The sequence below is a fragment of the Archocentrus centrarchus genome, chromosome 5, assembly GCF_007364275.1.
Source record: "Archocentrus centrarchus isolate MPI-CPG fArcCen1 chromosome 5, fArcCen1, whole genome shotgun sequence".
Classification (NCBI taxonomy): Eukaryota; Metazoa; Chordata; class Actinopteri; order Cichliformes; family Cichlidae; genus Archocentrus; species Archocentrus centrarchus.
The window spans coordinates 17,547,300-17,573,183 of record NC_044350.1 but is presented as its reverse complement, the minus strand read 5'-3'; the positions used below and the strand labels follow the sequence as shown (position 1 = coordinate 17,573,183).

At 39.0% G+C, this 25,884-nt stretch overlaps 1 protein-coding gene across 1 annotated transcript in view; it reads left to right on the top strand.

Moving 5' to 3' along the window:
- LOC115779862 (guanine nucleotide-binding protein G(i) subunit alpha-2-like) overlaps positions 1–24,713 on the top strand; it is a 52,869-nt gene extending 28,156 nt beyond the window's left edge. Inside the window, exons 2-8 of the mRNA XM_030728741.1 lie at positions 12,733–12,775; positions 16,740–16,881; positions 18,802–18,962; positions 21,475–21,603; positions 23,607–23,736; positions 23,901–24,054; positions 24,503–24,713. Coding sequence (XP_030584601.1) covers positions 12,733–12,775; positions 16,740–16,881; positions 18,802–18,962; positions 21,475–21,603; positions 23,607–23,736; positions 23,901–24,054; positions 24,503–24,693 — 950 coding nt within the window. The 3' untranslated portion in view covers positions 24,694–24,713. The remainder of the gene's footprint in view (positions 1–12,732; positions 12,776–16,739; positions 16,882–18,801; positions 18,963–21,474; positions 21,604–23,606; positions 23,737–23,900; positions 24,055–24,502) is intronic.
- The last annotated feature ends 1,171 nt before the right edge of the window (positions 24,714–25,884 follow it).

The window sequence follows — 25,884 nt, the reverse complement described above, 5'->3', positions numbered from 1 at the left end:
TGGCAACTGATTTCCCAGATGATTAGGCATGAGAGGGAAATAGATTGACTGGTGTAAAAGTATGAAATAATAGAGTGGCTAATGTTGGCAGTGCACCAGTAGCATCATAACAGGATTACATCCCATGCATGCCTATACTAAATGTGGTTACTTGTTGCTCTGGTCGAGTAGTTGTATGCCACCTTATGTTTACGCAACTCACATACACAAAGCTGTATTTTCATGTTCCAAATCAAAGTGCTTACAAATCTTCAGGTTTTACAAAATGCCACCTTCCTCACTTAACCATCAAGATTTATGACACGTGGGTTTTGGTGTGTGTAAGTAATATAACCGTTAAAAACAAAACAAAACTGAAAACTTTGATTCAAAATCTTGCTCTTTATGTTTGAATGGGACATTTTAGGATAGAATCCTTTCAGTCTCACCAAAAAATATCCAGATTTTTGGGGTTTCATTGTCATATTGTGTAATAGGAATAGTAATTGCAAAGCATGTGTTTTCTTTATAATTAATTCATTTATTATTCAGTTAATCTTAAGGAAAAACTCTTGTATTTTATAGTTTAAATTGGATGCAATGTTGGTGCCTCATTTAAAGATGAGATGAAATGCTGAGTGATGATATTTGCTTTGGCAATGTCGGATGCATCGGTCAAGTCGGGCCTTTCATTTCTGAAGGCTTCAAGGCCAGGGCAGCCTCTGATTTTTAGGCCTGTGAGAGGGTCAGGCGTCACAGGCAGCCTTGGCCACCTCGTTTGCTCTTTGATCGATGGCCTTTCAGTTTGGAGTAATTATCCTTGGCCAGACTGGAGGCTGGTGATTTTTTTTTTTGTGGCCTGCCATGTCTGCACAAAGGCGGATACGCCTAAAAATCCTGACCTTATGTGTAACGAACTTGCATCCGGTGTGGACAGCATTTCCAAAAGATGGCTGAAATTATAAGTAAATGTCTCCTTATGTTGGAAGATATCAAAACAGTGCTTCACAGTCAGTGCCATCTGATAAATGGAGCAAATGTAGGCATACTTTGTTTTGTTGATCAGTGTTATAGCACAAGATTGTTCCTTTCAGTGAAAAGCAAAACTATAAAGAAAATACTTGAGAAGTTTAAAGCTAGGGACAACATGGATGCATAAAAATTGAGAAATATGTGGCTTCAAATTCACCTGCCTTAGGGAGGACAAGACATTTGTTTGTAAAGTTGTGGGACTGTGTCTGTACCTTCTTATTCATGCAGAATACCTAAGATATGCAAGACCACTGAAGCAGAAAGACATGCTTTTTCCTGTCTTGAATTCCAACTGAGATGGAACAGTAAGCGCTATATTGGTGGACTAAATTTTATTAAGGAACATAGAACATGGAATTGAGGCATGTTTTGAGCTCTTTGCTAATGAATTTGTTAGGAATGGTAATTATTTGAGCATACTAATTTAATTAATGTAAAATCTTGCTTCTGGCTTTGCCTCCAGATAGGATTCTTTAGTCGTGTGCAAGAAATGCAACTTTGTTTGATTTTTCAGAGTCACCGTTTTATTGTATATTACTTTTTAATGAATATACATTTACCTCTAGGTGTGTACCTGCATAACATAATATATCAGAGTAGTCAAGAAACTCCTAATTTTATTGTTGCCTTAATGTCCGGTTTTTGTTGCCCAGGATGTCTCTGTACAAATGTTTGTCATGCTTCTTCTTCAGCTTATTGCTTATATTTTGATGCACTAATCCATAATTCATTGAACTTATCTATGAACCTGCACATATCCACAATGCATGTGTATAAATAAAAGACTAATGCAAGAGGGGGTTGGTAATGGATATGTGTATAATGCATAAACAGTACATTTTCCTCATTATACAGTAGACTGATCTGACCACTGTGTGTTCACGTTTGCCTTCATTTTATCCTTCACTTTAGGTGCTCATAAAAAAGCAACATTTTTTCCCCCACTGTTAATGTGCAGTGTCAGTGTGAAGGAGTGCAAATCAGCTATCATTCAGCTGTATCCTATACAAAAGTGCTTCCAGTTGTTCATTCTCACCATTGTGAGGCTGAAGCTGGTATGACCGTGGACTGCTAATGCCAGGAAGAGACTTTGAGCTCCCAGGTTTGTTTGGCAGTTTGAAGCTCAATAATAATGGTGTGGAGATGCTCCTCCGGTGAGAGTACTATGGATGTGGAGTAGCCCAGTGCATCGTAATATCAGGCAGTACATGTCTCAATAATATGTTTCACTGTCTTTTCAAATTTAATGCATCGATATATACATAAAACTTCCACAACTGAATTACTGTTATAGAGCTGCAAAGAAATCCTTAGGTGTTGACTGAAAATTCACTTTTTATACAGGGATGAAAAAGTAGAAGGCCAAGGAGGTCTAAAAATATACCAGGTATTGAAAACATATGTCAGCACTGTTTAGGCCTTAACAGGATGGCAGATTTAGTAGTTTACATCATGAATCCCCTCTTGATCTGAGTGTGAGTTTTGAGAGTCCTTGAATACGGCTGAATTGTTTATACCAATTACAAACTGTAAGGGAATTATAAAGCATATATTTTGACAAAAGTAAACAAACCTTGGATTTTGTACTTGCTTTTCCAGGGAGTCTCAGATTCTGCTGATGACTCCTGATGGACTCCAACTCTACTGTTTTTCATTATAGCCGGCCACATACAAGGGTCTTTGTTCTGCTCTGGAGCCATGGTGAACTTGGCATATTGGCACATGAACCAGTTCTCCACTTGTTGCAGGTTCTGTTTAGAGTGGCTCGTAGCGGATCTCAGAGCAGAATGCCGACTACCGTTGCCAGCTTCAGTCTGAGATGGTGGAGTTGGCCTTTGCTCGATGTCAGGATGACATTGATAACTGAGACTGCCACAACAACAGCCTGGCCAGCAAGCCAGCCAGTAGGGAAAACAGGGGATGGGGGAAGGGCTTTGAACATCTGGGTAGCAGTGACTCAACTTTTAAAATGAGATTGAGGTGAATGTCCACTGAAGTCAGTCATGTATAGTGTTGTTTTTCTCAGATCGGTAGCTGAGTTGCCAAAAATAATTACGTGGTCCAGCCAAGTAAAACGTATGTGAAGACAAATGCTGAGACATGTGTATAGCATAGAGGACACACAAAAAGTGTGCTTCATTATCCAGGTTTTTGTACCTAAGCCTGGCTTTAGTCCAATATGTTGTTTTCAGATGATCGATAGTAATTCTAATTCTTGCTTTTTTTCTTCTTCTTCTTTTTAAATGCTGAGTGAATGTGTCAGTGCTGTCAGTTTCTTTGTTGATGTTAACCCAGGTCTTTGTTGTACGGCAGCAGCTTATTGTCATGGGGTCATGTCGCACAATCCTGACCATGACCTCAAATGCAAGATGTAACCTCTGATAAAATTATGTAGAAGTAGGCATCAGAAAGCGTAATCTCCAAATGGCAGCGAATACATCACTGTGGATGAGTCAATGCTTTTAACAGCTCATGCTCAAGCATTTTCGATTTTATAGCCCCATTCAGTTTAAAAAAAAAACTGAAAACCTCTGCTCTACCGCTGTTGATTGAGGAATTAAGAATTTTAAAGAGGAAACGCAGAAAGGCTGAGAGGAAGCAGAAAAAGTATAATTTAAATGCTTCCCTCACTGCTCGTAAGAACTTGATGTTTGCTTACCAGTTGAAATTCAAGGAAGCAAGGGACAGCTGTCTTTCACAGCTCATCACTAACCAAGGGTCATAATCCGAGAATACTTTTTAAATCAAAGTCTATGATCAGTCCTCTGGATGCCAATCCTATTGACTCTTCGGTGGAAAATGGTGAACAATTTCTTGAATATTTCACCAATAAAATTACTGAAATTTATTAATAGTTTGATACTGAACTCACAGAGCCAAATGCTAATTCCCTTCTTCTCTAAGCCAGTTCATCAAGATCTCTCTGGAACTCACTGTGGCTTGTTAAAATGCTTCTACCTGCCTGTCTGACTGCATCCCCATCTGGTTTTCCAAAGCTGTTTTTCAGACTGTTAGTTTGGATATTTAAGATATAAATTACTCCCTGTCATCTGAGGATTTCCCTTCCTATTTTAAATATGGAACAGTCTACCCCATTTTAAAGAAACCCTCTCTGGATCTGTCAATTTTAAGTAATTTTAGACCCATTTCCAAGTTGACATTGTTAGCTAAAATTTTAGAAAAGACTGTGGCAACTCAGCTGCTTCATTATATGAATGACAAGATCTTTGAAAAACCTCCGGTTTTACTTAGCACTGAAATTGCTCTGGTCAAAGTCTCAAATGATCTGCTGAGTCTGAGCTGTTCTGAGTCTCAGTTCAGCCTTTGTTTTTTTTTTTAAGGATTGCTGATACATCATTTTAATGTGCTACTGTCTTTGTAAGGTCTGCCTAGGGTCCGTCTTGGGCCTCCTTTTATTCAGCATCTATACCCCCAGACAAATCCTTCAGCTACATGGCTTAAAATTTCATTGCTATGCAGACGATGTCCCATTGAAACCTGGCACTAGTGATGTCTCAGTTGTTAATGCTTATCTGGTAGAAGTTAGCACCTGGATTTCTGGAAGCTTTCTAAAACTGAAATAATCATAATTAAACCTCCTCTCCCAGAAGTAGCAACACTATTGATCTTTTCTCTAGTCTGGGTCTTGTATCAAAAAATGAATTCAAAGAGGTTCAATAAGTAGTAATCTTTGACACTGACCTCTTGTTTTGATACACAGGTGATTAAAGTCATGCAGTCCCATCTCCTCCATCTTAGATAGTTATCAAAAATCCACTCATTCCTGTCTCATTCTGACTGAGAAAGGGTCATCCATGCTCTCATTTCTTTATTCATTGCTCTATGGAACTCAGTGCCTGAGGATCTCACATGGGCTAACTGTCTAACCTCAATTCAGTCTCCATGTTTATTTTAATTAGCGGGCACATTTGAGAATACGTCCTCAAATGTGTGAAAATTTAACCATATTAATTGCGGAGTTAGTTCTTAGTTTTGCCAGTTAAGATGTTATACAACTACTTTGTTACAGTAATCAGCCCTAAACATGTATGTGATATAATGTTAGGAAGTTATCCTTTACCAGGGAATATTTTTGCACCTTTATTTTCTTTGTAGAACTATCATGGCTGCGGAAGCCTGAATCAGATGTTGCAACACATAACAAAACATTTGGAGAATTGTAGTTTCAGCACCCTTCTGCTTAATGCGACTTCATCTCTGCAAAAAAAGCTTGAAAATCAACATCAATTATGAATCCATTCCATCTGGTTTGCGGTGATTACTACTCCTGGCACAATAAAGAGCCTGATAGCCACTCCTGATCACTGCTTTTTCAGAAATATCAAAACTGGAATTTAGACCGGATCAAATGAGACAGAAGCAACAGTTGGATCAAAACCAAGGAAAAAAGTGAGCGTGAGACACACATGTGTAACAAATACTGTCTGACTTACACTGGAGTCTGGTTGACTTGAGCTTCTGTTTTGGGTCTTTTTTTATACACTTGTCTGCCACTCAGAATTTCAAGGTTGTTTCACTCATTAGAAGTTAAGGCCAGGGGCACTGATGACCCACCCTCCTGGTGGGACATCACTCTGGTTTTCCATCATGGTCTCTAAAGGCTGTCTGTTTCTCTCCCTTCTCCACCTCTCCTTTCGTCATGTTTCACTCTCCTGATTTGATCCCCTCCAATGATTAATGGTTTGATGTTGCACTGATCTCACTATTTTGTCAGTGCCTTCGAAACAGTCGCTTCTCTTGACCTCTGCTGGGTTTGTCCCACATGTGTCACATAGCACTTCTGACTTTTGCCAGTCTCAGCAGACCCCCAACTTCACAACCCTATAGATCGCAAAGCAGGTGGTTTAGAGATATTACCTCCCCTAGCAGATTAGAATTGTGTTAGATCTGTGTGTCTGCTGGTTGTTGCTTGAGGAAATGAGAAAATTGTTTTTAGACAGAGAGAGTGTTGAATAGAGCAGGACATGGAGGTATCTCAAAGGCTAAAAACAGAAAATTACAAATATTTTTAAAAACCTTTTCAAGGAAAATAAGATGGACACATTTGTTTAATGTGCCCTCATCAGCTATGCTTGTCAAGTACCTGCTGGGGGATGCAAATATCAAAAATGTTAGCTGGAAGCTGTCAGTCTGTCACACAACCAGCTGCTGTTTCCTTCTGTGTTTTGTTCACCACATCCTCCGAGGGTCTAAGAAGACAGAAATATTTTGCTCCAGATGTCACCCTAGCTTCTCAGAACAAAGTTCCTCTCATATACTTTCAACGTTCCTACAAGTGTCAGTTTCGATTTTCTCTCAGACACGTTTCAGCCCACCTCTGTGTTATTATCTTGTTTATTATTTTCATTTGCTCCAAGAGCATCCTTCTACATCTCGGTCTGCCATTGAAGAAACGAGGCTGTCTGTGCAGCATCCTTACTTTCAAGCAAGGGAATTGCTTTGTGACTACACGGTGCATCTCAGCCTGCAATCTGACATGAAAACAAAGCAGATATTTACAATGAGGCACACAGAGACTACCTACTTAAAATTTCAACAGATTTCATCTGCCATCGCTTATAAAGGCTTCCTTTATTTCCCTCCTGTCCTCTCTTGATTGTCTGATATGCATTATTTAATCTTTACCCTTTCTAATTGCTCTAGAGGCATATTATACATGTGGTTCCGCTGTGACTAATTACTTTGGAGTTGAAAGCACCACATAGTGCTTCAAGCTCCATTGCTTTATTTTCTGCATGTTTATGGTTCCCTTATCAAATGCATTACATTTGAGAGTTATTGCTTTCATTTTCTGCCTCCAGAGTTGATGTTAATGATTAATCAATTTTAACCCCAAACAGAGCCCTACTGCAGGCACAGAGCAGGGGGTTTTCCATAGAATATCATGTTACAATCATATTGTTGAAGAGCTGAGGTTTTGTAGCTCTTCATCCAACCTTATTATGACAATGACCTTGCCATTGAAGAAAAGAATGAGACCTTATCATTGTGGGACTTTTAATAGTTAACGGATTACTGTTTGTTACTTTTCATAGTAATTGCTTAAGAGAATTTTCATGTTTACAAATTTGTCATCAAGCATTTTCATCTTCCATCCTGATCATTCAGTCAGCATACATACAGGGAGTGGAAATGCTCTCCTCTCATCCCTGGCAGCAGTTGTCAGTGTGCTGTCCAGACGTGCTCTTTGCCCAAGGCGTTGTAGCCATCTGTTGGACGAGACTGAATCTCTGTCCCTGTCTTTCAGACAGGCAGATATGTATGTGTGTATGTCCGTGCGTGTGTTTTTGTGTTCTACAACAAGCTGCTTCCTTTTCCTCCTTGACTGGTTTAGAGAATAGGAAGTGAAGTCCTGAGGTCTGGAGTCCACATTGGCACATTTCTTAACATGTAGCTGAGAGGAGCAGGCGGCATTGGGCCGCTCACTGTTGGTGTGTGGGCGGCTGAGGACAGCGGGAGGAAGAGTTTGAGAAATGATGGAAAATGAAATTAATTAGATTATAGAAGAGGGACAGATCAGCTGTGATGAGACTTGGTCTTATTCTAATTCTGCCCTTCTCTACTTTTGTTTCTTTGAGGTTCTACTGCTCACTTTATTGCTTTAGTCACTCAAGTTAGCACTGACACAAGCTGTTTTATTACTTTGTTTCACTGTTCTGTGTAATGTGCTATATATATTAGTAGTGAGATTGTGATTGCGTGTCTTATAGTTTTTGTGCATCAGTGTGTCTCAGGCTATGGGAAGTGAGCAAAAGAAATTGTTAGAAGTCTCAAGTGAGTGAAAGTGCAGGCGGGGCTGCAGCCAGTATTCAACGGCACCAAGCAAGAAGGAAAAAAAATTACATTATAGTGAGCTAAACAGTATTAAGTCTCAGTTTCTCTGAGTGGATATTGATTTGAAGCCCTATGACAGTCAATGTTTACCTCTATTATCTTCAGGGTCGAGATAGATTTTCACGGATCAGCCAGTTACCAAGGGGTCAGATATTGATTTATTCATCAGATCTGTTCTGACTTGGGGACAGGATTCACCATAGGTCCATTTGAAATTCAGTGGAAGAATAAGCCTCACTTGCATATATATTCTTTTTCTCTAGTGATTTCCCAACAGCTATGGCTGCTTTGTTTTTGTGTGTGTGTGTGTGTGTGTGTGTGTGTGTGTGTGTGTGTGTGTGTGTGTGTGTGTGTGTGTGTGTGTGTGTGTGTGTGTGCGTGCGTGTGCGCTTTTGCATGCCTAAGGGTTCAATAAGAAATGGCTAACACATTTACAAAACAGTCTCATTACACAACAGCAGTATGTTTTGGATATTTTGAACAGCTTGTAAAAGCTGTTTAAATGATCTAGGACACAAACACCTACAATAGTGGACACAGTATCATGAACAACACAGTATGTGGTTTAAAGCAATGTAGCACAAAATGACTGCAAGAAAAACTGCCTTTATGAAACTTTAATTGGAATACATTATACCATACTGGTGTTTAGAGTGCAGGCATTATGATAATCCATAGTGTGTATTATTATATCTCTGGTGTCAGCCAGGAAGAGAGGAAATCTAAGTACAAAAAAAAGTCTGCATAGGATGTGATTGCTCTAACCATATTGTATCCAGAAATACTAATTTATTTATTTGTTATTATTCATTATTCTTTTTTTATTTGTTTTTTATTTGTTCCTTGTAAATCACATCACATCATTTTATTTTGGATTTTCACTCCAATAACAAAAATCCCACGTAGGTAGACCCCCTCGTATTCTATTGCCCCAAATGGCTCTCAAATCTCAGGAATTCACTCTTATTACTAATCAAGAAGACATTTTTTCTCTCTCTGTTTTGACTCCTAAGTGCCTGTTGTTTGTGAGATTTACCTTCATTAGTTAAGTTCTTCCTAGAGAGTGGCTGTGGCTGTCCAAGGTAGTTGTCATGCTGAGTGAAAGAGGGTGGAGCAGTCAGTGTGAGTAACTTGTGTGAGCTAACGCAGTGATTAGAGTGGTCCAGGCTTAAACATCAACAGCGGGCCTGTGTTCTCAGCTAGCAGGGACCCACACTGCTGTCTTTGTCCTGCTCCCAGTCCCACCAGAATAGATCACACTTGCTCCAAACACATGTACATCTATTCACCTACATAGTAAAAGCCTTAATACCATGCAATGTAGGTCTTTGAAACCAGTTACATTTTAAACCTGGTTAATTTCTAGATGTAAAATAGTGTTGATGAGACATTGTAGAAAAGATCATTAAGTCAGACCTCAACACAACACACAAAGGAAGGCTCTTTCATTTTCTTTCTTCTTTTGTCTAGACCTGTCTGTTTCTTCTTTCGACTGTAGAGATGGTGCGGGTATGTCAGGAATTCTCACAGAAGAGTTAGTTATTCCCCTTGTCATGTTTCTTTGCTGGTCAGATGTGGGAGCAGATAGAGCTTTGTCAGTTTTTTTTTTCTCCTGTAAGATCCTGTTTCTGCATAAGAAAACTAAAATATTGTCAGGACATGGGTTCCACAGTTAAGGGGAAATAAAGGACTGTATAGAGCTGATGGTTCTGTTTCCTAGGCTTAATCTGCAAATTAGCCCTTAGGAAATCTGTAGCTTGGAGCTAATGACTCCTAATAAGCCAATCAGTTACTGGAACCCCCTCAAAAAAGTTTAACTCTTTGGGCAGTGGTAGATGGTAGTGCTGTTTTACTTTGAGCTATCATCACATTCCCCCTGCCAAGACAAATGTGGCTCTAATAGACTTAAGGCTGCACATACAATGACTGTCACTCAAAGGAGTGTGTGTTAGTGTGTTAGCAGGCACAATCAGTGTTTCCCCTTCGTGCTTTGGAAAGTACTGCCTGTGTGGCTTATTTAACACCTACTAGTATCTAAACATTAAACCACCTGTTTGCACAGAGGGGAGCAGACACATTTCCCCTAGGATAATAAAGGTAATTGTATTTCATTCCCAGATGACATAAAGCAGCTACCAGCTCATCTGCAAACAAGGGTAGATATCCAATTACAGGCAAACTCATTTAGAACCTAATTGAGTAGAAAACACAAACTAAATGGGTCCCTTTTACATACAAGCTTTTTTTAAAAAAAAATATACCTTTAATCAGCTCTTTAACAGTTAAATTAATGAAGCTCACTAGGTGGCCTGGAGCAACCACACACAGAACTGAATTGTTTTTGATGTCTTACATAACCCAGTGGGATTTATGCATTCTCTCCTTTTCTGCAATTAGAAGTTCTTCTTTCTGTGGCCACCTGGGACTTGATTGAAGCGGTTTCTTTTTGTGCTGATGTAATGTGTGAAGGGAATGCATCCGGTCACTCAGCATAATTGTCCTCTAACCCAAATGTGTTAATGACACCCCCACCCAAATCTGTGAATGCAGTCAAGTCTCAGAAGGGTCAGGCCTCAGCTTCATCCAGCTGCAGCCGGGCCCCAGTTAATCCTGCGGGCTTCCTGGCACTGGTTCATCTCTGTGTCGGTTCTGCCAGTCACATTGTAGCCCGTCAGTAATCAGGCAGTTTCCTGAGTCTTGCTGGGAGATTTACAAATTCCCTGCTGCTTTTCCTAGTACTACACATCTTCATGCTAATAAGCCCTTCTTCAACAACACTCATGCAAGCAGATGATCTACGCATGCACACACACTAACATGCTTCATCTTTGTATTTTTTTAGTATTTGTGTGGGAGTAGACTAAATACTAAAACTAACTAATCTTGTTCAAATGAAATTGGACACTGCATTGGCAGTCCTGTTTCCCCCTCTGTTGTTTTTCTCCTCATTTTCTACCATGAGTCAGAAACAACCACAACTGGCGTGCACATTGCCCAGTTGCTAGGCAGTGGGCAGTATTTATTTTCCCTCAGACTTAACTTTTCTTCATGTGCTACTTTCCACAAGCAGTGTGATTCCTTGCTGTTTTGTCATATAGTTAAATTGTATGCATTACTTTGATTTCATAAGTATTGCTTGTACTGAAAAACATTTAAAAAAAAAAGGCTAGGGTCATTTGGATTGTCTGACTATTATGTATTCATTTTCCAGTTATAGGTCACTGTAGAGAGACTCTTATCAGTGCTGAGTCATGAAATGTTTTCCAAACGCTTTTTGGAAAGTACTAGTATTGAAATGGCATGCGGGAATTGTTTGTCTGTGTGTGCTTATGGATCTGTAGTTTTTAGCCTCTATAGTCCAAATGAGATATGGTGGGGGGAAAAAAAAATCAAAATAACAGGATTAGTTGTATCAGTCCAACTACCACAGAATGTGTTTGTATTGTACTGTATCGAAAGCTGCTAGCTATTTGTTAGTCAAAGTAGCAGTGCCATCAAGGTATGTGCCAGACTTCATTACTCACTTCTGTTAGCAGCTTCAGGTTCACTGGTCAAACTCCAAAGTGCTTGTTTACTACTTTGAGAAGAATCTGTGTGTAGGTGTGATAAGAGAAAAGCCAGCTACCTGAGCTATGGTCAGTCATGCTATCATAGGTATATTACTTTAATGGTCTTTAGGCTAATTACCACTGCTGCAGCTCAAACTGCTTAAATAAAATAAGAAAAGTCCATGACAGCACATATGATTTATTCAAGGCCAAGGATTTCATCTGTGTTCTGACAAAAATAATCAGATTAATTCAGTCTACCATTCAGTAGACCTGCGCTTTTGTTATTTCCCATTTTTAAAACAGGGGAATCAGTTTGCAGTTTTTACTTAACATTCAAATCAGAGAGCCAGAGGGGATCAGTCTTTCTTCCTTTTTTTAAATAATATGCCCCAACGACTGTATTGTGTTGTGAATGCTTCGTCACAATTGCTTCATAACCGTGAGGATAACGTAAATTTGAGAATGTTACAATCTCTCGTATGTTTGTAGAGAAGCATCATTTTTACCTTTTTGTTCACTCAAACGCTGTTGTTTGTTGGTAATATTTTTAACCAAACACCATACACAAAATGACATTCGTCAGTCCGAATCTTTGGATGTTTGTTAAAACTGTCTGTATTTAAAGGCAGACTGCATGTGATCTCTTAGTAAGTCTTTACTCGTATACCATGGAGGAGTAGAAGCTGACAGCTGTCTGTGGAAAATATCTTGGCCCGTTCCTACCCTGGGGCTTGACTGTGCGTGCTGCATGCTGCGTAGCCAGTGTATTTTGAGGGTGATCCCATAAAGACTTTACCCCAGGCGAGTACGAGCAGAGAGTGCACTGACAGGCACCCCTGGGTGTATCTCTGTGTGTAGTGTTAGATTCCTTGTGGCAGATGAGCTCTCTCTAGTTGCCTCAGGCTGCTAGAATAAACATAGTAGAAGATAAGAAAAGCCCATATCCTGTCAGTGCAAGACATTTCCATTAAAATGTTAACTATGATAAAGTAGTTTCTTGAGAGTGGTTGTGATGTTTCTGCTCTGAAATTAAGAGATCCCTGCATTGCCTTCTGAATTCAGAATATAAAGCTGACTATGTTCTAGATAAAGCAGCAGAATACTCATAGGTATACAGTGAGTTAGAAAAGGGAGACTGATCCAGGATGAAAATGAGATGAGGTCTGTTACAGAGCTGAAGCCAAAGCTGTGAGGTGAAGGGCCGGGGGATAAGACGAGGGTCCAGATGTGAGCCAGCTTTACTGGCTGCCTGTTTACATTTCTCAGCTAACAGGAGCATATTTTTAACCTCTGCCTGTTTTTGTTCTCTCTGCAGGTGCTGGGGAGTCAGGGAAGAGCACCATTGTGAAGCAGATGAAGTGAGTGGACTGCTCATTGTTTTGCTTTTCCTCCCATCATGAATGCCAACTCAGAATATGTTTTAAGCATAAGTAATTGTATAAGGAATCTATAAATGTACCGTTGGTGGTTTTCAACTATACATTTTAAGTACATCTTCATCCACCTATTTATATGCACATTTTTCATTTTGTGCAAAAAAAAAAAAAAAACAGTGGAAATGCTATAATGTTGAAAAATCACAAAGGTTCTTTTTTATGCTTTGCTTAGGTCGTATTAAAATACAAAATGAGACAAAAATCCCTGATGCTTTGTGCCACTAAAGTGACAGTAATATTAGGTCTGTGTGGACCAATAAAGAGGCTATAAGCTTCTTCAGTACAATGCATTAAGTTTTGTGTTAATATATATACTGTATATTTATTTTGCTTCATTATTCACTGGGCTTAGGCTACTCACTGTAATCTGTGCTAGCAGTGTACTTTCTAAAGCAGAAAGTGAAAAGAATTGTATAGCTAATATACACAGAATATTTATATATTCATTAGAAGTCGTATTTTATCACAAAACCGAACAATACTATCGTACATTGCAGATTATCTCATATTGTCCAGGCCAGATGGAAGCCTGGCAACCTGACAATGTCAGACCAGCCAATAAGGATACCACATTTTTATTTTAGAGGTTTTGTACAAACAGTTACAAAAGATGTGGTAAATATATGAGCAACTAAACATACAAGCACTAATTTGTTCTGTTTTGTGTATCTGAGGCTTTGATCACTCTGTACATAAATGAAACTGCTGGTCACTCGACTGATTCTCACTCTAGACGCTTGACAGTCTCTGAAACCCTCTGTACTTGGTGTTATACTGATATTAAATTCTTATTTCCACTGCATAAATGCACAAAATAATTGCCAAATTACACATTTTGTGCTGCAGCCGTACTAATCACTTATACAGTTCTTTAAAATCTGTTCACAGGCCCATTTATATGCTTGAGTAACTCAAAAAGAAGACATGCAGCATTTTTGTCTTCCTTTGTTAGAAGGACAAAATAGATTTAATAGATGTGTGTAGAATTGTCATGTTCATAACATTAACAAAAGGATAATTATTGTTGTAAAATGTGTAAGACTCCCAGGGAACTGCAGCATTACTGAAGAGATTTCATTTAATCAAGTTTTGAAACTATTAAAGTAAATAAATTCTTCTGGTAGACGTAGAGGTTGTGACAAATTACGCTTGCAAAAATGTGACAGTTGCAGGAAATGACAACATTATTGACTGGATTTCATCAGTTTTTAGGGTTCTGATGAAAATGCCCCATTTGATTTATCCTTATTACTTATAATGGCCCATTATACCTGCTGGTGGTGCAAGCCACGCTGGTGGTGCATCTCTGAATTTTTGTAACTCCAATTTCTTTGCTTCCTGTTTTGACTTCTTCTACTCCTACACTGTATCTTACTCATGTGGTGGGTTTTTTTCCTGAGTGACAGTGAATATTGTTCAAGAGACGAGAGCAGCAAGTACCCACGCCCTCAGTGCTGCTTTGGTGACAAAGTTGTGGGGATGTCACTATTTTGCACATTAACACCACAAACCAAAGCAGTAACCATTATGAGCCCTGAATGCAGCAGTCATAAAATGGTTAAATGAGAAAGAAGCATCCAAAGCATTCCGTACATTATAATTATTTATTCTTAAATCTTCATTTAGAGAGAGTTTATAAGATATTGCACACCTCTTCACCTACAAATTTCAGTACCCAGGGCCACAATTTTTAGTAATATATTATATTACTATAATATTATATATTACTAAAAATTGTGGCCCTGGGTACTGAAATTTGTAGGTGAAGAGGTGTGCAATATCTTATAAACTCTTCATTTAGAGAGAGTTTATAAGATATTGCACACCTCTTCACCTACAAATTTCAGTACCCAGGGCCACAATTTTTAGTAATATATAATATTAGTAATATAATAATCTATAAAAATGCTGACACCTGTACTAGACCAGCTTTATAGGATCTCTACAATAGACTTTTGGAAACACTAATGCAGACACATCCGTCAGTTTGGGTCACATCAGTCCTTACATGTTTGTCCCAAATTTGTCAGGCCCCTCCCAGATGACCCTTTTATGAATGAAAAGTTAGCCTACCAGCCTAATTCAACATACAGGAGACAACTAATTACAGGTGCTGCTGATGCACAGGCGGGGGCTCCCAGTGTACATAAATGGGACTTGTGATGTACTCTGAATAAAGATTATTTGTCATCTGGTGATGAAACACTTACCTGCATGTATCCTGTGATGTAGAGGCAAAAATCATTTTCCCTGAATTCTTTGATAGCAGAGTCAACGTTTTTTTTTTTTTTGTTTTTTTTTAATTCAAAACACTATACCCTTTGAGCTCTACCATTAAAATTTTTTTCTTATCTTGTGGCATGCAAAACCTCTAATTACACTCTTTTCTTGTATTTAATTACTGAAGTTTTTTTTAGTTTTAATTATTTTCCAAAAGTATTTTGACACAGAGCTGGATTAAAATGCAGCTTGCAAACTGATTTAGGTTTTAGTTAAAGTCATCTTCAGGGACTGTTATCTAGGGAAATGTGTGACATATAAATAAATATTGAGGTTTTGCAGACATGTGACCAATAACCATGTGACGCTGCATTGTCTGGCATTTTGGAAGTGTGACAGTCATGCCCCAGTCACATCCTAGAGAGTGGTCAGCAACTGGTTGTAAGGGAAAACTGAGTATGCATTGTTTACGAGTGGTTGCTAGAGCTTGATTGCAGTTGCAGGGAAAATAATTGCTAAAGACCCAGTCACAAAGACTGACAAACAGTCAATGACCCCCTGGCAACCAGTGTTAATTTCTTTGGCGAAATCATAGGTTTCGCCAACGACGCTTTTTTCCATGACGAAAACGAGACGATAACTAAATTAAAACCACCTAAAAGGATAAAAACGACGACGAAGGCACTACTTTGAAGGCAAATGGTCTCCTTTTCATGTTATACTCCTGCTCGGATAGCAGTTAGCAAGTAGTGGTAGACAAACATGGAAAAACTACAGGCAGCTATGGCAGTCCGCTAGAGGTTTTTGGTGTAGCACCTTCTTTGCAACAGATTTCACCCAGTGAGAGCCAGAAACTTCCAGGAACCACTGCCAGCCAGCCAGGGAATACACGTTTCCCTAGCAACCAAGTGGCTGTATCATCTCCAGGACGGCGGTAAACTCTTAAGTAATGTGCGCCTGACGTCACATGAGAAACCTCATAGGTTTAGACGTTTGCATATGAACAGTTTTGTGCCAAAAGCCAAGTTCCTGATATTCTGAATCGTAAATGCTTTAATGGGGTTTATTTTTGCCTTACAAGACTGTCACTCAGATGTAATTCTCTAAAATCATTTAGTGTGAGAGGAAACCACCCATGAGCTTTCAGTAATTTGGCTGTGCCTCGCATTGCTTCACAGTGGGCTCTCTTGCATTTTAATGAGGTCCCATTCAGCACACCACACAACCAGTGAACATCCTGGCTGAGGCAGGCTGGGGAAGATAGTTCTGTTTGGTTTCCAGCCCAGCGGCTTCTGTCTCAGCCTTGTGCTTTTTCAAACACATGCCTGCCCCCCCCCCCCCCCCCCCCCCCAATAGTTGTATCTACACAGCTCAAAAAGGCAAGTAAATATTTGTTTTCGTGTCCTCTGAATGATATAAAAACACCTGAATGTTCCCAGTAGCTCAGCTCAGCAGTATCGCATGCAGAACTCAATGTTTTTTTGTTAATCTCATGAACTATACATTTTTAGTATTTTTTGGCTCTTTCTTAGGTAACTACTACAGTGCTTTTTGGCATTTTATAGCAGTATTACCAGCTTTTTAAATAATTTCTGAGTTTAGTTTTTAATATAAATTTTGTATCAGTTGTTGCCTTTTTCTAAATCGCCTTCCCTCTTTTCTTCAGGATTATTCATGAGGATGGATACTCAGAAGATGAGTGTAAGCAGTACAGAGCAGTTGTCTACAGCAACACAATCCAGTCCATTATGGCTATCATCAAAGCCATGGCCAACCTCAAGATTGATTATGAGGAATCTCCTAGAGCGGTAGGTCTGAAATACTTAACTGTTCACCCATTCTCATCCTCTGCATTAGGAAGATGAATTTCCATGAATCATTGGAAGCCTCTGAGCTTTAGACTTTTAAACTTTGCTCTGTGCACCTGTTGTAATGAATATTAAATATACATTAAAATGCAGATAAATGGTTAAATTGCTACATTGCTCCTGTGTAATTTAAACTTTGCTGTTCAAGGTTATACTAAACCTGCAGGATGGTATAGTACAATTAAGCTTTAGCGCCTCTTTCAGTGATATAATCTTTACTAATCAACACCTAAATTCTCCTCTCTGTCTTCTGCCTAACCCTCCATATCTTGCCTTGAGGATTTAAGGATTTGAGGCAGCAGAAATTATGCAGATCAAGAATATCTCTTAAGTGCTGTGTGATCATTTCTGCTCAGAAATGAACACTGGGCAGCAGATATTGAAGACGGAAGCCTGCAGTGTCGTGTGCAAAAGTGTTCTTTGTTAAATGGGCTCTCAGAATCACCTTACAATGGGCTACCACATGTAAAAAGATCACAGAAATAAAGTGAGGCATTACTCAAGAGAAGATAAAATATCATTTTTTTCCTACCGATCAATCAGCTCAAAAATGTGATTCTTGCTTCATATTCAGACCCATCTTGTATGTTTCTCTATTAACTTAGATTCATTCAGGCTGTGAAATACGGATTCTTTTGTAACTTGAATAATCTTTACTTTGCAGTTTCTAAACATATTTGATACCTCTTTCCAAATTTCACCCTCCTGGGTGACCTTTATTCCAGTGTAGCTGTATAAACACGGTTCTGTGTGTGGAAAAAACCTTTTTCACTGCCTGTTGTATGTCAGGATTGGCTCTGCCAATGTAGTAAGCTCTCCTTGACAGGTTCTGCTGAACAGAGTGCAGTATTAAAAATTACTTGTTATGTTAAGCATTCCCCTATTGTACCGGCTTACAAAGAGCTTTGAGTGTTCAGTGTCTTTTCATACATTTCGGTCAAAAAGAAACAAACAGAAGGTATAAAACCTACATTCAGTTATATTCTACACTCCATTGTCTCCATTGTTTGCCACATATAACTGTGTATGCAAGGTGCTGGTATAGGATCAGTTAAGGCCCTTTCATACATTACATTACATGTGCTCTTACTGTGACTGTGTGGGTATGTCTGGATGAAGCTCAGAGAATCATTAACTTGGGCTAGTTGATTGACTTTTCTGAAGGTCACACAGTTACAGGAAATTCAAGTTATGTAATGTGGAAAGAAAAAGCAGTTCTCCGGTTGTGAAACCAGAAGTCTGTAGGGGTTGCAGTTTGTGCTATTTTTAATTAAAGCCCATCAAGATATCAGTCTTTAAAAAGCTTTAAAGTTAGCACAAGTACACACAAGATATGTGGAATAACAGTGGGTTTGTCTTTTTTTTTTTTCCCAGTGGCAGTGGCATATAACCAGTTACCACAAGTTTACACCATATCTAATAATTAATTTAATTCAGAATATCAGCAAGGAAATCTTGGCTGTATGCTACAGTAAACATAAGTTTCCGTTTTTTCAGTTGGTTAAAGAAAATCATGTTTTCTTTGGGTCAGTGATTGTTTGTTACACTGTAATAAGTTTTTTGGGGGGGTTTTGTACGTGTGCGTGCGTGTGTGTGTGTGTGTGTGTGTGTGTGTGTGTGTGTGTGTGTGTGTGTGTGTGTGTGTGATTTTGCACTAACTAATTAATTTAGTGTCTTGTAGTTTGTAATTACAAAATGTATTGTGAGCCAGTATTATTGGTCCATGCAAAAGGCAAATAAAATGGTAGCCATGTGAAACCAAAGTCCTGCAGCGTTCTGCTTATCTGCTTATTCCCTAATGAAGAAAAATAAGGATTAATACATTTTAATATAATGATGTTTTCTTTTTTGTTCTGCTAGGATGATGCCCGCCAACTTTTCGCACTGTCAGGAACAGCAGAGGAGCAGGGCACCCTGCCAGAGGACCTGGCCAATGTCATCCAACGACTGTGGGCTGATGGTGGCGTCCAGAGCTGCTTCACACGAGCCCGAGAGTACCAGCTAAATGACTCTGCGGCCTAGTAAGTGCCTTAATAACCAGGGGAGGAAAAAACCCAAGAAGACAGCTGTGGGCTTATCAGGCATTATAAGGCATTAAACCCCATGGTTGGTTAATTTATTAACCCATTCCTTAATCTGGATTTAGAGCTAAAGTTTAAAATGACTGCTGTCCCCAAATATCCAAACTTTATTTTTGCTTTTGTTCTACTTTTATTTTTTATTTTGCTTTTCTAGTTTAACCTTTCTTGCATGCTGGATTCCTCTTTGTTATTTTTAATATTTTACTACATTACTCTACTTCAATACATAAAACATTGAGAAAGCTTGCACAGACACCTGCAACAGTTATTAATATTGAAGACATTAGTGTTTAGTTTAATGAGCGGCTTTGCCTTTTAAGGCCGGCCGTGTTGCTAATCTGCAGCAACAGAGTCAACCTCAGCCTCTCTGCAGGTCTTAATTAGCTCAATGACCCTTATCTGTTGAGTGCCCCATTTGTTGGCTGCATTTCTCTAATCTACCAGTGTAATAACAGGGAGAGAATGAGTTAAATGTGATACACTACCGGTAAGAGGTGAGAGGTGGTTATCACTCCGACCCTCGGGGAGGTTTGGGGAATAGAGAGCATTGTTCACCACCACCCGCGTACAAGCTACAGCAGCAATTAATGGCACTGATTTCTGTTTAATATATAAACCCTACATCATGACACCTCCAGATTGTGCTGTGAGATGTCAGTGGACTGTCAAGTGCTTCAAGGTGGTATTTAACATCCAAGGGGAGTAATATTGTTCTGTGTTTGTATTGGCCTGGATAATCATAACGTCTCAGTCTCTTATTCACTGCCCTTGTTAAAGCTGAGGGCACCTGGAAACGTACTGCTAACACAGCTTCACATTTAGCAGCTCTGAGAGTGGACACTGTACAGTGTTTCATCGTTGCTTTCATGGAGCACAGAGTGGGTAGGTTGAGGACCAAATGAGTCTGGTACTAGACCATAATCCATGTCTGAGCACCTGCTGTGGGGCAGAGAAAGAAAGGGAAAGATAAAAGAGAGAAAGAGAATGGCACAGCTCACATTAACCGAGGCCCCTTTTTCTCACGCCCATTTTTTTTTCTTCTTTTAAGAAGAGGGTTACCCTGGCAGGCCAAGCCTAACACTCTCTCTCTTCTATATCTATAAACACGTTGGGCCAGTATTGGTCTATGACACATATTGTACTCTTGGAGTAAATAATTTTAGGCATTTTTTTCAGTACATAGTTTGCTCAGCAGAACAGCTCCAACTTCATTATTTACAATGCTCTCTGCACTGTCAACATCAGCGTCAAGATTCCTGTAACTGGGGCTGTCGTTAAACTGCTTTTTCCTTGTGCTGTTCTGTGTGCAGCAGTATTTTTTTTTTTTTTTTTTTTTTTTTTTTTTTTTTGCTTTGCTGCTTTTCAAATTGACTGTAGTTCTGCTCCAAGTCTCTTAAATTTCTTTATAATAAACATGACAATATTAAGCATGTCCTGCCCCCCCCCCCCCCCCCAAACAAACAAACAAACAAAACAAAACACACACACACAAAAAAATGCATTCAAGAAGCAAATTATGTGAATATACAGGGTTTATAAACACAATGACCAAACCAAACACTGTTAAATCTGATGCATGGACTACAAAAGCAGCCTAAACCACTCTCTGGGCTGAGTGGGATTATGATTACACTGTCAGACATGCTGAATGAATAGTGGTGTGAAGGCTCAAATATTTACACTTGGGTTGTGGTATTGTAGGGGATTAAATTAAGTTCAAGCACTTGCATAGTAGCATAGTGTTTTTATGTAGCTGAATACTGCATTAAAAGATGGACCGATATGTTTACCCTGTGGCTCTTTGTGTGGCTCGTGAGATAAGATAAACCAAAGACACACTGACACACAGTGTTTGTGTGTATTAAAAGACTAACATCTCAGAGTCTCAGCAGAATTTTGCTTAAGATGCTGATCATACAGAATTGTTTTTGTGGTTGCCGCCACATTTGATAAACATGTGATGAGAAAACACTTGAACTACAAGAATGCTTTATCAATTTCACTAACCTTAGGTTGCCACTGACATTTTAGAGAAAACTTTAAATATTATAAAGATTTTCCATTGGTTTAGAGTAGTTATGTGTGTTTTGCTTTTAATGTGCTGTTAATTGATCCCCATAGGAATCTTTATGTTCCAAGGTTGGGTAAAAATGTGAGCAAGTGAGTAGATTCCATACACTGGTGTAAACATGGACAAGCAGTCTTGTGGTGGCCTCTGACAGGATATCAACACATGTACGATGATCATAATTCATCTGTGCAATGTGCTGCCGGTGTTGTTAGTACCAGCGTGAGGCATTGCTTTTCTCATGTCTGTCTCCAGGAACAGATGGGGCTTCGAACCTGAAAGAACATCCCTACATCTTACCTAACAAAATAAATGCCCTTTGTTAGGTAAGAGGACGAGGCTCCTGAGTTGATAAATACTAATATGTTTGTATCCTTCCATCAGCTACCTTAATGACCTGGAGAGGATAGCCAAGCCAGACTACATCCCCACACAGCAAGATGTGCTGCGGACTCGAGTCAAGACCACAGGCATTGTGGAAACACATTTCACCTTCAAGGACCTGCACTTCAAGTAAGCTTCTTTTTGCTGGTTTTTCTCTACTCCAAAAGCTAATTTTGTGAAACAAAATTCAAATTATTAAATGTACAGTACCCACATTAGGCTGTATTCTGGAGATTATCTTCTGCTTAAACGTCACTTCATTTCATTCACACGCCCGTTCAGCGTGCTAACGAAAAGCCATAAATTTGACGAGTAAGAAATTTGTTTGACTATCATCTAGTAATACAGTTAATCGTAAAGGATGAGATACACAACACCTTGGTTTACATTTTTTCTGATTGCTCTGAGCGTTATAATTTCCATAATGATAACATTTCATTGTGAATGTGAGATAACCCAATCTGATCTTCCAGGTTTTCTCACTGCATAACTTTTTTTTTTTTTACACTGTCACTTTAAACTTTATATGAAAACAGTCATAATAAATATGTAAAAATGGGTTTCTTAGAAAAATGGTGCTCTACTTTTTTTTTTTTTAACTACAATATTATGATGCAAATCAGGTGACCATGTATGGTTCCTCACTGATAAAGGGTTAAGTCAGGCAGATCAGGTTTTGACTTTTACACACATCGTCTCAAAACGTTTGGGCCACGCCTCCTCTAATGACTTTTGGGCTACTGTCAAAGCAGCCAAGAAATTGTGTTTATGGGCTTATGAGTCATGTTTTTATATTTGCACTGTAACTGTTGTGCCTTCTTTGCAGCACACAATGTTTCCTCTTTACAGAAAGTCATAAAATTCTCAGAAAAGAAAACATTTGTTTTTCCGGTTCGCAGAGCCGTTGCTCATTTCAGCAACGTGAGCCCGTTATTCCGTTTTTAAACCTTTAACAGCTCATCCCGTTGGTTACTGTACTCTAACGGGAACTTCACATTTGTAGATATTTTTCACAAACTGAAAAAAGGGGAAAACCTTCAGAGATGAGCAAAAAGATCGATATCAGTAATTACATGTAAACTGATACGTGTGGGACTTTAGTGACTGAATAGTTGCCACTGCAGGACTACAGACATCAATGAAAGGAAAGAATTTATTAAGGAATACAAACTGTTGCTCATTTTCTAGACATGCTTCTCAGAAGTGTTTTTGTTTATGATTATTAAGAATGGTGTGTCCCTCATTACTATAACCACTCACAAACACATTATGCTTCAGATCTGGTGAACACAGTAGTCGCCACTGAAACTTTGGAAACAACAGAGAGGAAAGTGTTTGTAAAATATTCAAGACTGCTTCACTTGGTTTACTGGAAATGAGCACATCAGTGTCTGCCTGCTGTGTGTAATGTATCATATTCAGGTCTTGATATATATAAAGTATTTCTTTGTAAAGGACATTAACCAAATCCACCCAGATGTGTTTACCTACTTCAGTCTCTTTTGTATTTGACTTATGGAAGCAGTGCTTTGGATGAGCGCACTGCTGAGGTAAACAGTGTAAAGTGTGTCACTGTTATAATGAGCTCTGCCTTCTCAGCCTAAAGCTGGCAGTCCAGGAGAGCCAAAGTAGTGCTGTAGTGAGCCAAATTCTGCAAACTGAAAATTGCTTAGCAGGAACCAGAGTGTCATAATGTAAGTGCCACTTTAAGATGCCACAAATGGTTAACTGTACCTTCTGAGAAGCTGAAAAAGCTCCTTTTTTAAATATTGGATGAAGAAAATATTCAGGCTGGCACAGTCGAGATGAGCATCCCCTCATCTATCTAAGTCCTCCCCATCTTCATGAATAAGTCATACATAATCTTAGTGAGAAACCTTCTGCACCGTGCCTCAGCCTTAGGTCTTCCTGTTACCGCTGCAGCTGCACTGCACTAAAATGCCTTCAAATAGCAGGAAAAATGAGGCCTGTGCAGCAAATACAGCATCCTGAAGCAAGGAAGAAGTGGGAAGCCAGACAGGAGACCTTTAATCCATTTGGCTTGTGTGTCAGTTTGAAAAAGTGTTTTTTCTTCATGGCTGAGTCCCATCCACCGTCTCATAATAATATGTTTACACTGTGTGTCTGTACAGGATGTTTGATGTTGGAGGCCAGCGGTCAGAAAGGAAGAAGTGGATCCACTGCTTTGAGGGAGTCACAGCCATCATCTTCTGTGTAGCCATGAGCGCTTATGATCTGGTCCTGGCTGAGGATGAGGAGATGGTGAGTTAAGCAGCTCCTTCTTGGAGTTAAAAACAGTTGCTGAACTTCACAGTCCCACAAATATTAAAGGAACTGAAATGCATTCACTTGAGTTTCAGTGAACTAATTTCCTTTGTGTTCTCTAATAATCTCTTTATCTCCACATTTGTGTCCGTCCCATCCAGAACCGGATGCATGAAAGCATGAAGCTCTTTGACTCAATCTGCAATAACAAGTGGTTCACAGAGACATCCATCATCCTGTTTCTCAACAAGAAGGATCTGTTTCAGGAGAAGATTGCTCACAGCCCTCTGACCATCTGCTTCCCTGAGTACTCTGGTACTGTATGAATGCCTCAATACAAACATTGGGCCAGGGTCAGCCAATTAACCAAACTCCAATTCACAACAAATCCACTAATAGCATTGCAATGGTGTAAAATCATAAACATGTAAAACATTCAGTAATTCAATTCAATTCAGTTTTATTCATATAGCACCAAATCAAAACAACAGTTGCCTCAAGGTGCTTTATATTGAAAGGTAAAGGCCCTGCAGTAATACAGAGAAAACCTCAACAATCAGATGACCCCCCCTATGAATAATGCACTCCAAGTGTCCTGCCGCCTGCATGCTCTAATCAGGAAAAGCCCTCACCCAAACCAACTGCAATATGTCAAATCGTGAGAACTCTTCAGAAGCAGGCAGTAAACTGTTGTCCTTTTTCACATGTGGCAGAAAAATACAGACCTCTATTAAGCTCTCCTGAAACCTTTCTCATCCATCAGGCCCCAACATGTATGAGGAGGCCCAGGCTTACATCCAGACCAAATTCGAGGACCTGAACAAGAAGAAAGACACCAAGGAAATCTACACCCACTTCACCTGCGCCACTGACACCAAGAACGTGCAGTTTGTGTTCGATGCTGTCACTGATGTCATCATCAAGAACAACCTGAAGGACTGTGGCCTCTTCTAAAAAAAAAAAAAAAAGAACAGTCTGAGAAAGAGTCAAGGTGAGTCAAGAGAAAAGAAAGTCGCTGAGACCTCTGAGTTCATAAACCAGAGCCTGTTTGAAATTACTCACGTGTATTTGTTTGTTTCTGTGTTGTTTTTAGATTACTTGAACCGCTCTGACCTTAGTGATGGAGGATTATATGGATCATGAATGACTGCACTGGCCAACCACAATTTATGCTTTGATCTGCTTTTTATAAAGACACCTAAGAGACTGAAATCCCGACGAGCCTTGCAGATTTTCAACAATTGCTGATCCAGTTGCTCGTGTTAACTCTTTGGGCTATGACCACAAAAAATCAACATCTATTGTATTTTTTGTTCTTTATTTTCAATTACTAGAGGGAAATGTGTTGTCTTTATATATATATATATATATATATATATATATATATATATATATATATATATATGCATTCATTTTACTCTTAGAAATTCCAATGTGCAAATTATTAACATTTTAATCACATGACGCTTATTTTTTAAAAGCTGAAGCACAGGCATGGACTTAAAATATGATTCATAAAAAGAAAGTGCTTTTTTTAATAATGTTTACATCAGTTCATCATTCATAGCGAAAGTATATATTCTGCATGACTCAACTTGGCAAATACTAGCTATGTAATCTGCACAAAGTATGTAACATTCCAACGAAAAAAGGAAAAAAAAAAAAGAAAATTAAAGTTAAAAATAGAAAAAATGTCTTCATCTGCCGGGGTGGGGGTGGGGGGGTTGTGGCTAAATTCTAACCGATATTTAAAGTATGTGTGTACCTAACATTCTTTCAATTTTATAGTATCACTTCCATGTCTGTTGCAGTATATTTGTGCCTTGACTTCTGTTTACAGCCATTTCTTAGAAATGCTTTCAGAACTGTTTGACCTACTGTGCTCTGCTGCCTAGAATCTCTGAGTAATATTGTGATTGTTAATGAGAGACAAAAATCTAATTCAGAAAAAAGTTAGGTTTTTTTTTTGGTTTTTTTTTTCGGTAAGTAAGAAAATGCTTTAAAATTCATAAGATTTAATTTAAATAAAAGTAGATATCACCAGACTCTGTATTGGGTTTCCTCTCTGTTGTTACGTTAATCTTTCTGCCAGATCCTGCATTGTTTTTATTTTGTAGTCACACACTGACAGTTCAGACTGAGTTC